The 15,823-nt window shown below is 35.4% G+C and overlaps 1 protein-coding gene across 9 annotated transcripts in view; it reads left to right on the top strand.

Moving 5' to 3' along the window:
- ATXN2 (ataxin 2) overlaps nucleotides 1-15,823 on the top strand; it is a 101,982-nt gene that overhangs the window by 59,988 nt on the left and 26,171 nt on the right. For 7 of the 9 annotated variants that reach the window (XM_055549748.1, XM_055549739.1, XM_055549741.1 and 4 more), the window contains exons 10-17: nucleotides 1,244-1,453; nucleotides 3,901-4,083; nucleotides 5,972-6,169; nucleotides 6,795-6,902; nucleotides 7,191-7,261; nucleotides 13,138-13,439; nucleotides 14,380-14,443; nucleotides 15,061-15,213. In XM_055549748.1, coding sequence (XP_055405723.1) covers nucleotides 1,244-1,453; nucleotides 3,901-4,083; nucleotides 5,972-6,169; nucleotides 6,795-6,902; nucleotides 7,191-7,261; nucleotides 13,138-13,439; nucleotides 14,380-14,443; nucleotides 15,061-15,213 — 1,289 coding nt within the window. The remainder of the gene's footprint in view (nucleotides 1-1,243; nucleotides 1,454-3,900; nucleotides 4,084-5,971; nucleotides 6,170-6,794; nucleotides 6,903-7,190; nucleotides 7,262-13,137; nucleotides 13,440-14,379; nucleotides 14,444-15,060; nucleotides 15,214-15,823) is intronic. The other 2 variants (XM_055549745.1, XM_055549746.1) reach the window with 2 other exon arrangements.

Genomic DNA, 15,823 nt, shown 5'->3' with positions numbered 1-15,823 from the left:
TTTTTTTCCCCTATTCTCCCTCCAGATCTAGGTTAAATATGGCTCATGGGTCATGGCTCTCTCATACAAGTCAGGGATACTGGAAACAGCAGTACCATAGACTGTATGGAACTATGGTAATTAAAATATTGGTGGTGTTTTAGATACTAACCGGGGGGGAACAGTGGGCATTCAATTTTAGGTATTTAAGTTTGGAAAGTTAGACAAATAGAGAACACTAAGTTTCCAATTTCATTTGTTTTCATTGAGTCTTTCTCCAGAATTCCTCTCCAAATGAACACTCTTGAGTATTTTCTATACTTTGTATTGGGGTGAGATTTCTTTGCTCACTGAGTAAAGAATTTTAGTTGTTTATGAACAGAATTTTAAAAGTAAAAAACCTGAAAGGGGCTGGGAAATGTATGATACTCAAGTGTGTGGAACCCTATGGAGAGGAGACCTGGACTGTTTCCTAAGATTAAGGTAAGTGATGTCATGTTACATGTTAGCTGTATTTTGACCTGTGCATATCCCTCAGTGTCAGTTTATTTGGTGATGACTGCTTTGTAGTTGGATTGTTTATTACGCAGTCTCTTAAATGTTTCACTGCATAAGTTATTTAGAAGATACACCTTCTTTTTCTAACTTGATAAGGTTAAAATATGTTTTTTGAAAAGGCAGTGAATATTAATCTCTCACTCCTGTGACTCTGGAAAATAGTAAAAGTAATGTTCTACTTAAATGTACCTGCTTAATGTTATTTCAAACTCAACCTTATATTTAGGTATAGACTAGAAGAAAACCAGTTATAAGAAACTAGTATTTTTAATGGGATTATAATAGCTGTTTCAAAAGATAAAACTAAATAAGAAATAATCTTATCCCTGAGTTTTGTGATTTACTGTGTGAAATTACCTAGTGTATGTTATTCTCCTTTTAACAATTGATTTTCCAAAAAACAGTTATAGAAGCAGGTGAATAGGCAAAGTCTTAACTGTCTTCTTCAATAGTATGTGTAGATCCTAATTAACCCTTTGGGAACGTGTATTCATTTAAACAGACTTAATTTTAAGGAGGTTAAAGTAAAATGTGAATTTATGTCAGTTAAGTTATGCTAAAACTTATCACAAATCAAATGACTGTCCTCAAAGGGTTAAAATGTACAAGAAATCATTTTTGTCATTTTACTTTTTTTCTGTTTACTTTTTTCCCTCATTTTTTTCTTTAGTTTTTATACTTTCCTTCATATCATTTGTTCTGTCAGGTGTTCCCTGGCCATCGCCTTGCCCATCTCCTTCCTCTCGCCCACCTTCTCGCTACCAGTCAGGTCCCAACTCTCTTCCACCTCGGGCAGCCACCCCTACACGGCCGCCCTCCAGGCCCCCCTCGCGGCCATCCAGACCCCCGTCTCACCCCTCTGCTCATGGTTCTCCAGCTCCTGTCTCTACTATGCCTAAACGCATGTCTTCAGAAGGTACAATACCACAATTTGTTCATGTTTTTGTTTGTCTTTGTTTAACTCCTATGTGAGTTTATAATTACAAAATAGTTTCCTCTTCATTATTTAATAACCTATAATTTCTGTGTTTTAACTTTAGTTTATTAAAACTATTTCTATTAACCTTTTGTTTATTAGAAATTTGATAAATGCTGTATGAAGCTATGAACTATCCTGAATTGTGAGAATGGGGGTTTGTCTCTGCCTGGTAATGAAGCTCTTTTACAGCCCAGGGCCTTCTCCCTCCCACTTTACAGTGTACACAGTGGTTAATGGTAAACAGTGAACCTTCTTCATACTAGTGAATCTGCTTGTTAACCTTAGGTAGGAGTGGTGGTTTAATGGTCCTTTTTGAGAGGGACATTGCATATGGCTGCCTTGGTGTGTTTACCCTTAAATTACAATATAGAGTTTGATTTTGTGTTTGGGATTTTTTTTTAATTAGTTTTGTAATATTTTGTAGTGAAAGTCTTTAGAGGAAATTCTTAATCTAAGATAAAATTGTTATTGTAGAAAACAATGTATGAATCTTTAGGGGTTTTTTGTTTTGTTTTTGTTTACCCTATCAAAAGAAAAAAAAGAATAAAATCCTGTAATTCTCATTCATTGTAATTACAGTTGATATCACTTATATTGAGATGAATACAACTTTCTGGCAGAAAATGCTTCCCTGAAGAAAACTGTATTGGCTGCTTTTTAATAAATTGTTGCCGTCCAGGCAGCGAGGTCATGTGATCTTGACTGAAGCAGCTAATCTTGAACAACATGTTAGGCTGATTTTCAAGGTGACTTCCTTACTCAAGTGCCTATGATGGTGGCCTGTAAATGAGAAGTTAAATTCTGTTGACATATTTTGTTGTGGTCTGTTGTTTGTGTAAGTGATGTTCATATCATGAGAATGTGTTAGATAAAATTCACATTACTGAATGTGAGCTTGTTCACCACTGTTAGATGTACAGATTCACATAAAAGTTTACCTTTTGCATGTTCAGGGAGGCTACATTATTCAGTTTTTCTTTTTAACTAATTAGAATTAGTGTTTTCTAGTCATATAGTTAGGTGACACTGAAGCATTTTTAAAATGTGAACCTCAAAATAAAACTATGAAATACAGTGGTTTTCTGTGTTTAGAATAAATTTTCTTTCTATAAGTATTTCACATGTTGCCAAAAACTGAACTTTTTAAAGTTTGATTTCACTGAGCTGTGTCAGCCATCTTTCTTGGTCTTTTCCTGTAAAAGGATGTAAAAAATATGTATGAATATTTAAATACCCAGTTCTTAACTCATCTTCAATATAAATTATATCTCCAGTTAAAAATTATAGTAACACTCTTTGTAAGACTGTGCTCATGATTGTATTCTTACTGAGGACACAAATTAATTTGACATCCTAAAGAGCTTGGCAAGGGACTTACCTGATGGCCCAGTGGTTAAGACTCTGGTTTCCACTGCAGGGGGTACAAGTTCAATCCCTGGTCAGGAAACTAAGATCTCACACTCCAACGTAGCATGGGCAAAAAAAAAAAAAAAAGGGGGTGAGGAGCATTGGCTTTGGCATTAAGAATGAGTTTGCCAAGTGTTACCACTGTCAGGTTTCTGTTGTAAGAGTCATTGTATTTACTGTTTTCACCTGACACTTTTGCTTCAATGCATAGTAGACTTCTTTATAAACAGAAATCACTAATGTGACAGAATTGATTGATGTGGGATTTTGATGATTCATATAGTGCAAATTTCTTCCCCAGATGTAAATTACTCTAGTATACAAACCAGTGCCTTAGCCATAGAATTTTCAGTTCACAGCCTGTTTAGTCTGAGACACTCTACAGGTGAGGACTGGTTTTTGTTTTTGTTTTTTTTTAGCTACTACAAAGGTGTATCAGTAGTTTTTTCAGTAATTTTTTTTCCTAGTCTTAGAAGTAATACAGCAAATTTGAGGGAGAAAGCCAAAAGTGTATGTTAAAAATTTATTTCATCATATAGCTATAACTTTATAAACATTTTGTCATACTTATTTTTATATACCTACAAATAATGGATATAGATTAAACAAATTGCTAAGATCTTTGAAGAGCTGTGACATCTTATTGTTTGATTTCTTACCACCAACTGCATCCTACCCTTTTTTTAAAAAATAAAAGGGAACAAAATAAAATTTATTTATAAAATTTTATGGCATTCCACAAAATAATTCTGAAAAAGTATGGCCAAAAATATGTATGGTGCTTATTTTCTTTTTTTTAAACCAAGAAGGAATGAAAGAGAAAGTGGGAGAATGTGTGTGTGTGTGTGTGTGTGTGTGTGTGTGTGTGTGGGAAAGGGAGGAAGGGAAAGAGAAAGAATGGGCTATGTGTATTTAGCAGAAAAGTAGTACTGATGGACATTGTGGCATTTATGTGATGTTCACTGTTCCTTTCTTAGGGCCTCCAAGGATGTCCCCAAAGGCCCAGCGACACCCTCGAAATCACAGAGTTTCTGCTGGAAGGGGTTCCATTTCCAGTGGCCTAGAATTTGTATCCCATACCCCACCAAGTGAAGCAGCTGCTCCTCCAACAGCAAGGACCAGTCCTGCAGGGGGCACATGGTCATCCGTGGTCAGCGGAGGTAGGTGACACTTGGCTTGGAGCATAATAACAGTGTTCATTTTGTTATTCTACTGGATGTGAAAAGGGCTGAGCTTGAGCTCTATGTGAGGAAGTCTATGTGTATAAAAAATAGTGGAGTAACCAGGAATTGAGAAAACTATTTTTATTTTGGGCTCTACCAGTTATTCACCATATGTTAAGGGCAAATCATGTGATCATCCTGAATTTCAGTTTTCTCAGTGAGTAAAGTAATTTTTCCCTAGTCTATTCTCTGGTTTTAGGTGAGATTCATATGGGGTTCATAAATATGAATATACTTTATAGTTTTCTAAAGTTCCACTCAAATGGAAGGCAAATATAGTACATAAACAACATTTGGAGGGATCATATTTCATGTCTTCTTAGCAGCCTTGTTCATTGATTCTTTCACAAACATTTATTAATATTTTGGGCTTACAGTGCTATGTATTTCTTTCCCCCACCCCCCATTCTTCCCATACATTTTTGTTGATATCCTAGTTTATGCCAGGCAATATTCTGGGCCTAGGTCCTGTGGGTTTCTTTAGTATCTATATATGGCACTAATTCCTGACCATATTTCACTTGTAAGTAATAACAAACACAGGAGCCCAAATTTTCTGTGATTAGCCCGAAGAATGTGCTAATGGAAGCTATGAAAGTGTAAAAAATATACTTTGACAGGATCTTAGAATTAGGTTAAAACTGCTTTTGCTACTTAATGTATTGCTTCCATGATAACTAGAGTTTGAGCATGTAATGATTGTGTGTTTTTTGGTCATAAACTCTGTTAATCAATGCATGGGACTTTTAAAAGAAAAAAATCTTTAAACAAACAAAAATATATCCAACTCCATTAAATATCTTTAGTTAATACACATTGCTCACCTTCATATATAATTTTAGGTTTAAGTTTACTGTAAATTCCTTTTAATTTTCTATTTTCTTCTTTGGTCTTCAATTACAAGGAAATAATTAACAAAAAAATAGAATTTCTAAAATATTTATTTCTTCATTGTATCATTATTTGACATTACTCAGATGACCCGGAAATGAATTTTGAAAGTAACAGCATTATAGAAGTAAAAGAGTAAAATCACAGTTGTTAAGAGATATGCACAAAATGGTGTTAGAGGTTTACTCTATATTAATTAGAAAAAAGATAGTTGTTAAGTAATACTTTCTTCCATGATCCTTTTGACATAAAAAAGTAAAGAACCACTAAAGTGAAATAAATTGAACCATTTTCTCTAGATCTTTGGAATCTGAATAGGTTTGTAATGAAATATGAAACCTGTTAGATACTTATTTCGAAGTCATTGAAATACGAACCCCACCTTGGATTATCTGTCTCAGCTAAAGTGAGTTCCTGATTTCCTTAATTACTGCAACATAAATTTTGATGTGTTAAGGAGTATATAGGATTGGCTGCAAACTGCTAAAAGATGTTCAAGTTTATTATTTGAAGGAGGAACAAAGAAGTCTACTTCTTAGGGATCCCCCCAACACTGTCCTACTTTAAAGAGACAGTCTTACTTTTTAGTAGAGAGTGTTGTTATTTTTATCCTAAAAAGTAGCATTTTTCCTACCTTAGAAATCCAGTTTCTAAATTCATTTCAAATACTTTGTTTTAAAATTAATATATTTAGTTAGAAAACTACTGTTGGACATAGGTATTAGTAATAATTGCTTTCATTTTTGAGATATTTGTTGTCTCCATCATCACCTCTATTCCTGAGACTTTGGAAAAGAAAACAGAACGATGGGATAAAGAGTAATTGGGGGAGGAGGTCAGATAGAACTCTTTTACCTAGATCTTCAGAGACACTGTTTTGAAGAAGTGACATTTAGCTTGAGAATATAATGGGTAACTTTTCTCTTTCTTGTAGTTCCAAGATTATCCCCTAAAACACACAGACCCAGGTCTCCCAGACAGAATAGTATTGGAAATACTCCTAGTGGGCCAGTTCTTGCTTCTCCCCAAGCTGGTATTATCCCAGCTGAAGCTGTTGCTATGCCTGTACCAGCTGCATCTCCTACACCTGCCAGTCCTGCATCCAACAGAGCTGTTACCCCATCTCTTGAGGGTATGTAAGAAAGGGCTTCCAGATCCACAGTGTCTTTTATGAAGTTGTGTGTTAGAGGTTTAACAGTTTACGAAAAGTGTCTGTGTTGTTTTATTCTTAGGTATGTATTTGAGGGTGACTTCCTAGTAACTAAGTAGGAAAGAACCCGCCTGTCAGTGCAGGAGATAACGGATTCGATCCCTGGATCAGGAAGATCCCCTGGAGAAGGAAATGGCAACCCACTTCAGTATTCTTGCCTGAAGAATCCCTTGGATGGAGGAGCCTGGCAGGCGGGGGGATCCATGGGGTCTCAAAAGAGTCAGACATGACTTAGCGACTAAACTAGAACAACAGTGTATTTGAGGGCACATTTAAAATTTTATATAAATGCAGTTAGTTGTTTAAGTAATACTACTAATCTCATCTGTTATTCTTCAATGTGTGTTGTTAAGATAGTTTACATTCCTGGGTAGTAAATATCAATATAATTAAGTTCATGTTTCATATGTCTGCAAAGTTGGAAAGCCTCTATTTAAATGAAATGTTCTTTTGTAAAAACAAAAAGGATCAAAATTGTTGAATATTTTCTCATTTTACTTTTATAGCTTTTATCTAACTTGAGTTTTTGTAAAATATCATTTTCTAGCTAAAGATTCCAGGCTTCAAGATCAGAGGCAAAACTCTCCTGCAGGGAATAAAGAAAATATGAAGCCCAGTGAGACATCATCCAGCTTCTCAAAAGCTGAAAATAAAGGTTAGAGCTTTAAAAAGTCTTTAGAAATAAGAGAGAATATGTCTTAATCTCATGCCCAGTATTGAGTATTTTTTGGTCAATACTTTTTCTTAGGATTGTACATATTTAAATGTGTAATTTAACATGTCAAAATCTGTAATTAATATGTTGAGTTTTTAATTATTTTAATAATAGAATTTATTTTCATTTCTAGCATCCTATCCTAAAAGAATTTTAAGTTAGATCCAGATTTATTTCTAATCTTTAGCTTAAAATTATTTTAGATCTAACACTTCCTTAATTTTGCAGGTATATCACCAATTGTTTCTGAACATAGAAAACAGATTGATGATTTAAAGAAATTTAAGAATGATTTTAGGGTAAGTATAGTATTGACTAATGAATTAGAATTAAAAAAAATTTTTTTTAATGTACTAAAAAATGCATTATATATACACCCAGAATAATCAAACCATGTTTATAGAAAGCTAAACATTCTCATAGTTGTCTTTGCCTATGCTTTTTGTGAGGTAATTAAAATCATGAGATTTGATAAGAACAACAGATACTAAATGAAAGAGAATGTACTTCTGATATTGGAAGTCAACATAAGTTGTTATTTGATACTCATTTGATTATATTATTTGATGACAATTGGACCCTGGTTGCAGATTTATACTCGTGCACAAATGGATTGTGATAGAAATCTTTCTGCAGTATCATTTCTCTAAAGACTTGCTGGATCTGATCTCTCCTGGATGACTGTTCATTCTTTTGCCTAGCATTTACTATAACATACTGTACATATCAAGGTATATTTTGAGACCAAATCAAGAAATCATCCTGAAACATCATGTTAATGGGGAAAAATCTGATTAATTCAGCCCCCTTTTTTTTTCAGAGGCTGATAAAAGTTGAATGGATCAAAGGCAAAACCAGCCTTTTCCTAGCCTGTGTTCTGGCTTCCTAAAAATTTAAGTTTTTGCCAGTAGCATCATTCCTAACTTATTGGCACCATTCAAAATATTAAATTTAAATATTACTTCATACTTTTAACACATTTATTCTACTTTAATGCTCTTAACAGTTGTAAATTTAATTTTTTAAGCTATAGTTAATGCATAGACACAATACAAAGAACAATGACTGACTGCCCAGATGCCCACTACCAGCTTGATATGTCAAGCATTCCAACAAACAGTCTCCTGTGTAGTTGCCCTCCTCAGCTGCATCTCCTGCCTAGTGAAGGGTTTCTTTCCTTGCGGTTCTTTACACTGCATGTGAATACATCCCTAAACCACAGATGGTATTATTTTGTTTAATCTTCAGTTTGATATAAATGTTATGTCCTTGCCCATTTACTTGTATTTTGTCAGTATTTTTTTTTTTTACAGTCAAGCCTTCATTCTGTTCTTATAGTACACTTGCATGAATTTATTATGTTATGAAGGAAGGAAAATTTTTACTTTGAAGTATATGAGATAGTACTTTTTTTTTAAACAGTTTTATTAAAGTATAATTTATATATCATACAATTTATCCATTTAAAGTATAAGTTTAGTGGGTTTTGGTATATTCACACAGTTTATACAACCATCACATAAGCCCTTAGCAGTCAGTGCTCATTTGCTTTCAAACACTTCCACCCCCTCCCACGCCCGTACCCCCCAGTAACCACTGATCTTTTTCTTCATGGATTGCCTCTTGTGGACACTTCATGTGCATGGAACCATGCAATAAATGGCCTTTTGTGAGTGGCTTTTTCACTTACCATCATGTTTTCAAGATTTGTCCATGTAGCCTATGTTAGTACTTCTATACTTTTATGAATAATACCCCATTGTGTGGATAGATCATATTTTATTTATTCATTTATCATCAGTTGATGTGTCTTTGGGTTCTTTTTGACTATAGTGAATAATGCTGCTGTGAATATTAGTATACAGTTTTTGTGTGACCATATGTTTTCACTTCTGAGTATATACCTAAGAGTGGAATTTCTGTTTTGTCTGGTACCTCTGTCCTTCACCTTTTGAGGAAAACTTGATTCTTCGCCAAAGCAGCTGCACTATGTTACATTCCCACTGGCAGTATATGAGGGTTCCTGTCTCCACATCTTTACCAGCACTTGTTACTATTTGTTGTTTTGATTGTGGTTTTGACTTGCATTTTTCTGACAGCTGATGCTATTGAGCATCTTTTTATATATGTGTTGATTGCTCATTTGTATGTCTTCTTTGGAGAAATGTTTATTCAGATCTTTGCCCATTTTAAAAATTGAGTTATCTTTTTATTGAATTGTGAAAGTTCTCTGTTTATTCTGTGTACAAGTCTTGCATCAAATGTGGGGTTTGCAATTTCTTCCTTTCTGTGGGTTGTCTGTTCACTTTCTTGCTATTGACCCTTGAAGCACAAAATTTATAATTTTGATGCAGTCCAATTCATATTGTTTTTTTTTCTTCTGTTCCTTGTGCTTTTGTTGTCATATCTAATAAACCATTGCCTAATCCATAGTCATAAAGATTTACTGTTGTTTTCTTCTAAAAGTGTCACTTAGAGCTGGATTCCATTTTGAGTTAATTTTTTAAGTTGAAGTGTAGCTGATTTACAGTGTTGTGTTAGTTTCAGGTGTGTAGCAAAGTGGTTCAGTTACGTGTGTGTGTATTCTTTCTCAGATTCTTTTCCATTGTAGGTTATTTCTTGATACTGAATGTAGTTCCCTATGCCATACAGTAGTTCCATGTATTTTTTGTATTTCATTTTTGTAGCGTTATATCTATTAATCTCAAACTCCTTATATATCCCCACCCTTCCCCTTTTATAACAATGAGTTATTTTCTGTGCGTTTATTTCTGTAATATAAGTATGTTTGTTTGTTTGTCGTTTTTTTAGATTCCATGTCATATATTTACCTTTTTCTGCCTGACTTACTTCACTTAGTATGATAATCTCTAGGTCCAGCCATGTTGCAAATAATACAAATGACATATTCTTCTTTTATGGCTGATTGTGTGTGTATACACAGCACACATGTTTATCCAAATGACATATTCTTTTTTTATGGCTGATTGTGTGTGTATACACAGCACACATCTTTATCCATTTATGTGTTGATATGTATATCTAGGTTGCTTATGTGTCGTGGTTATTGTAAATAGTGCTGCTGATGAACATTGGGGTGTACATATCTTTTTGAATTAGAGTTTTTATCTTTTCTGGATACATACCCAGGAGTAGGATTGCTGATTCATATCATAACTCAGTTTTGGTTTTTTTAAGGAACCTCCATACTGTTCTCCATAGTGGCTGCACCAATTTATATTTTGAGTGATTTTTAAAACATAGTTTTGATAGGGTTTCAAATTCAGTCTTTTACCAATGGATATCAGTTGTCCCAGCACCATCTTTTGAAAAGACATTCAGTTGGATTGAATTGAAGTGACTTTGCACCTTTGTTGAAAATCATTTAACCACAAAGTTGGGAGTGTATAATTATACTCACTTTTCCTGCATAGATCTTTATATGTCTGTCCTTTTTGCCAGTACCATACCGTCTATACTAGTGTTAGTGTATTTTTTTAAGTTTATTGTTTCGTCATTTAATAGAAAACATTTTGGCTCTTCATATTATCAGTTCACAACTTTCTATAAACCTTTAATACCTGACTCTTTAAAGTTCTGTGTAGTTGCAGCTTTAGAACTTATTTCTTTGGGACTTCTCAATATTTGGGGGGACCTGAAAATTCAAAAGCATTATTAAGTCTCTTATAAATAACTGTCTGGTCTGTAAGTGAATACTAGAAAGCAAAGAAATGATTGTAAAAGAATGTCTGAGGATGGGCTTTATAATTATCTTTAGATAAAGGAATGTTATTAGTTTAACTATTATTTCCTATGTATCAGAGACTGTTCTAAGAGCTTATGTAATAAATCCTTTATTGTCATCATTTTGAAGCAGGTTCTGTGTGTTTCTGAAATGTGTATATCAGGAAACTGAGGCAAAGATAAATTAACTTACCCCATGTCACATGGCTAGTAAGATAGGGCTAACCATCTGTGTGTTTCATCCTCCAGCAGTGGTTTGGACAGTAGCTAATGCATTCTGTGTGCTGCAGTGTTCAATGAATGAATCATCATAGCCACTCTCATGGTGTGCACATGGCCGTAAACTATGATGGTTCACAAAATCTGTGGTCCTTCACTCAGACAGAAATAGGAGTATCCTACAGTTCTGGGGCTCCTCTGCTCAGAGAGCCATCAAGAAGCTCTACTTTAGCTCTGTGCAGGGTGCTGATAGCTTTATTTGTGTAAAAGAATTGCTAGTAATTCAATCTGTTACAGCTTAATGGTGTGGATTTTGGAGATAAGTATATGATCTATGTTTATATCTTGTCCTCAGTACAACATTGAGGCATGTTATCTAGATTCCCCTGAGCCCAAATGGGATAATTGTAGAACCTACTTCATTGTGTTCTTGTGAGAATTAATGAGATACTGCCTATAAACGGTTTTAATACCATTCTTGACTCATAGTATATACTCAGTAAATATTAATTATTACCAAAATATAGATAAAGCAAAATTACACTGGCAACCATGGGTTTTTTACTGAGTCACATAAGAATTTTACTTTTCCCATAAAATACCCATTGTCCAAAGCAATCTACAGATTCAGTGCAATCCTATCAAAATTCCAATGGATTTTTTTCACAGAAAAAACACAAAAGTAGAAATTGTATGGAATCACAAAAGACCCTGAATAACCAAAGAAATCTCTAGAAAAAACAAGCTAGAAGTATCACGCTCTCTGATTTCAAACTATTGCAAATGTATAGCCTTGGCAAAACATTAAGTACCTGTATTGTGACTTAAATTCTGACTGTGTCCAAATGTTGTTATCACTTTCTGCCTTCAACTGCTTGAGGCTCTGTAACTATATTAGTGATGCAGTGAAACTTGAGAAGTCCCTGAGATGTGTGGTACTGCTTGCCAGGACACCAAGGCTCCCAGTAGTGAGATTTTGACGTTGGTCTGCCTTTCTTGAGGCTCAGGAGATAGTTTGTCCCTCTCTAGTCTTGCAGCCTCTTTTTCTGTGCAGTTGCTCTTTAGCTTATTCTTACTGCCTTGGGCTGTTGCTTGGATTTATTCTCATTTCCACCGTTGGGACCTAATGATTCCCTTTTCCTTCTCTTTGCCTTGAGCTATCCCTGTTTTCTTTCTTCTGTGGAGTAGGGCATCTTAAGTCATTATCAGACAATAGTAGCAATGCTTGCTTCTAGTCTGCAAACTTAAAAACCCCATCACTTATGTTACCAACGTGTTTGTCTTCGGCTCTTGTTGGTGGTGCTTCTGTTTCGTGGTTTCCTATACCTTATAGGTTATGAAGTCTTAACTGACCTGCATGTCTAGTCAGGTCTCCCTCTGAATCGACTTACTTCAGAATTTCCAACCCACCACTTCTCAAGGTCAAGCCCAAGTCTTAGTCCAACATGCATAACAAGTCTCTCTATACCCTTACTCAGCTTCCTCCAGTTCATTTTCCACAGGGCTGCTACACTCATCTTTGTGAACTGTAAATCTTGCTTAAAATTCTTCAGTGATTTCTCATTATCCTGAGAATTAAAAGCTAGAATCCTGAGCATAGCTTTCAAGTCCTTTTATCATCTTGTTCCTCTTGGGTGAGCTTATCATTTCTTGACTCACTTTGTGTCCATTCTTGCTCCAGTTACCAGTACTTTTCTATTTCACATAGGGCCATCTTCTTCCTTTCCTTTGGGTCTTTAAATGTGCAGTTTCTTTTCTTTTACTTAGTGTATTACTCCCTTTTTGAAACTCTCCCCAGACCCCCAATATCTTTGCCACTTCAGATGACATTTTCATTGAGAAGCCTTCTCTTTCCATGAGTTGCTTTTTCCTCTGGAATCCCCATTTACGCTAGTTGGTTAGTGTCTGATCTCATCCAGAGGGAAAGCTTTGGGAGGATAGGAACTATTCCAGCACGCACAATTTCTGACACATGGTATGCACTCAGTACAGAGTTTTCAGGCTAGGACATTTGAGTGCTTACATGACTATAGTTAGGTTGTATAGACATTTCATTATTGTTGCCTTATAATGAAAACATTACTTGTAAAGTATGAACAGAGTGTTACTCAGAATATTTCATGCTTACAAATACTAGTTTGTGCTCACGGGGAAAAAAAATGATTACTAGAGTTATTTAAAATATTTAAGTATAATTATTTCCTTTATTTAGTTACAGCCAAGTTCTACTTCTGAATCTATGGATCAGCTGCTAAACAAAAATAGAGAGGGAGAAAAATCAAGAGATTTGATCAAAGACAAAATTGAACCAAATGCTAAGGATTCTTTCATTGAAAATAGCAGCAACTGCACCAGTGGCAGCAGCAAGCCGAGCAGCCCCAGCATTTCCCCTTCAGTCCTCAGTAACACGGAGCACAAGAGGGGACCTGAGGTCACATCCCAAGGGGTTCAGACTTCCAGTCCAGGATGTAAACAAGAGAAAGAAGATAAAGAGGAGAAGAAAGACGCAGCTGAGTGAGTAAACCTGGAATTTAGCACACCCTTTTGCTTCACTTTTCCTTAAGGTGTCCAGGACCTTCCAACTCCAGAATTTATCTAGACTTTTAGACTGCTTTATATGTAACCCTCAACTTAAATACAACTGGTCTTAACAAATAACATTTTAAGTCAGTTAAGTCATTGCACCCTATACTCTTCTTCCCTCCTCCCATGTTTTTCCATCCCTTGGCAAAAAAAAAAAAAAAACAACTGTGCATAAATTAAGCACAGCTAATTTATAAATATACAGGGAGTTGGAAAATTACTGGGTTTGGGACTGATACCCCCTGTATGCTAGTCAGTACCCACCTCCTTGCTGTGCTGCTAGAGCTAAGAACTGCCACTGCCAAGAAGAGAGAAAATTCTGGTGCCCCTTATCAATTAAGTGGGGCTTTTGTGGGTCAGTCTTAGAATCTAATCACACCACCATTGGCTGATTTGTTCTGCATTCTCTACAACGCTGTTAAACAGCTGAACTTTTGGAATGCAGCTTGTTGATACGTCAGGGAGCACTTATTCTTGATTTGAGGCAAAAGTTTTTATTATGGTCATGATTTTTCCCAAGATACTTTGTATAGGAAACACTGTCACAGAAAAAAATTACTATATGTTAGAGACTTGATTTATTAAGGATTGCTTTTAAATATATTTTAGAAGGGGCTACTGTCTTCAGGTTGTTTTTGTTGGTTGCTCAAAAGCTTTGCATATTTCACTTTTTAAAAAATTGTCTTTTTTTGACTAGCAATTATCAGATTAAGCAGTGGGAAGTATGTATGTGTGTGTTTTAAGGAAGAGAATGATCTTCTAGTGAGAATTACTTAAATTTAGCAGTTTTTAAAAAACTGTCAGGTATAAAAGACTATAGTGGCATAAGTTCCATGCAGATTTCACTGGCCTTTATTTTTTTCTGGTGTAGGCAAGTGAGGAAATCAACGTTGAATCCCAATGCAAAGGAGTTCAACCCTCGTTCTTTTTCTCAGGTAAGTTTCTCTCTCTCTTTGTAGTAAATCTAGTCTCTTAAAAAAAAAAAAAATTAGTAGTAGTAATACTTCTTTTCCCATACCTTTCATCTAAATTCAGTTACAGTATGCTGAAACAACTTCTAGTTAAAGTTCCTTTTTATTATGTGGTAATTAATATATATTTTTGAACCATAAGAAAAAAATCTAGTTTTATCAATTAATAATGTAGTCCGAGGCAAATTTTTTAATCTTTCTGACTCAGAATTTGAAGATGGTTGGCCTGCTAGGCTCTCAGGTTCATAGATATACTGTTATTATTTTACTGACTTTGAAAGATACGTTTTTTAAAAGATTATTTTTTAATTTTTAAAAACACTTTTTTCCAGTTCTTAAAGATCATCACTGCTATTTTTAATAGCATTGTTGATTAATTGATATAACATTTACATTAACTTTCTACCAAGTATTTCTTTTTTTTATTTTAAACACTTGCAGGTTTATTTTCTGTGAGATAACTTTCATTAAGAGATACTAATTAACAGTGAGTAAAACTGAGAAAGATGGGGGAAACCAGTCCTCAGATTGTAGTAATAGTTACCTTTTCACCTTAAGATAGTTGATTTTTGTTTTTGTAGCCAAAGCCTTCTACCACCCCAACTTCGCCTCGTCCTCAAGCACAACCTAGCCCATCTATGGTGGGTCATCAGCAGCCAACTCCAGTTTATACTCAGCCTGTTTGTTTTGCACCAAATATGATGTATCCGGTCCCTGTGAGCCCGGGCGTGCAAGTAAGTCATAGAATTTGACTTGTTCGTTTATCCTCTGTAAGTTATTTATGTTTGACACCAAGTATTCTGTAGGTGCGCAGTGACTTACAGTGATGGTGTAACAGAGATATTTAAAAGTGGAGCCATGAGACTTCCCTGGGGGTCCATTGGTTAGACCTCTGTGCTTCCACTGCAAGGGACCTGGGTTTGATCCCTGGTCAGGGAACTAAGGTGCTTCCCTGGTGGCTCAGACAGTAAAAAATCCTCCTGCAGTGAGGGAGATTAGGGTTCAATCCCTGGGTTGGGAAGATCCCCTGGAGGAGCGTATGGCAGCCCACTCCAGTATTCTTGCCTAGAGAATCCCCATGTACAGAGGAGCCTAGTAGACTGCAGTCCGTGGGGTCACAGAGTCAGACATGACTGAGCAAATAAGCACACACACAGGGAACTAAAATCCCACATGCTGTATGGTGAGTCACCCTCTCCCCCCCACCCCCCCAATTTTTCTCTAAAAAGTGGAGGCATGCAGTGTGGTATATTGTTGGTATAAGGACCTAACTATGAAAATGTTTTCTGGTCAGAAAGATGATTTAGATTTACTGTAGTTTGGGATTTGTCCTTTTAGCTGTGG

This window comes from Bubalus kerabau, chromosome 16 (assembly GCF_029407905.1).
Source record: "Bubalus kerabau isolate K-KA32 ecotype Philippines breed swamp buffalo chromosome 16, PCC_UOA_SB_1v2, whole genome shotgun sequence".
NCBI lineage: Eukaryota > Metazoa > Chordata > Mammalia > Artiodactyla > Bovidae > Bubalus > Bubalus kerabau.
This window is presented reverse-complemented; position numbering and strand designations above follow the sequence as displayed.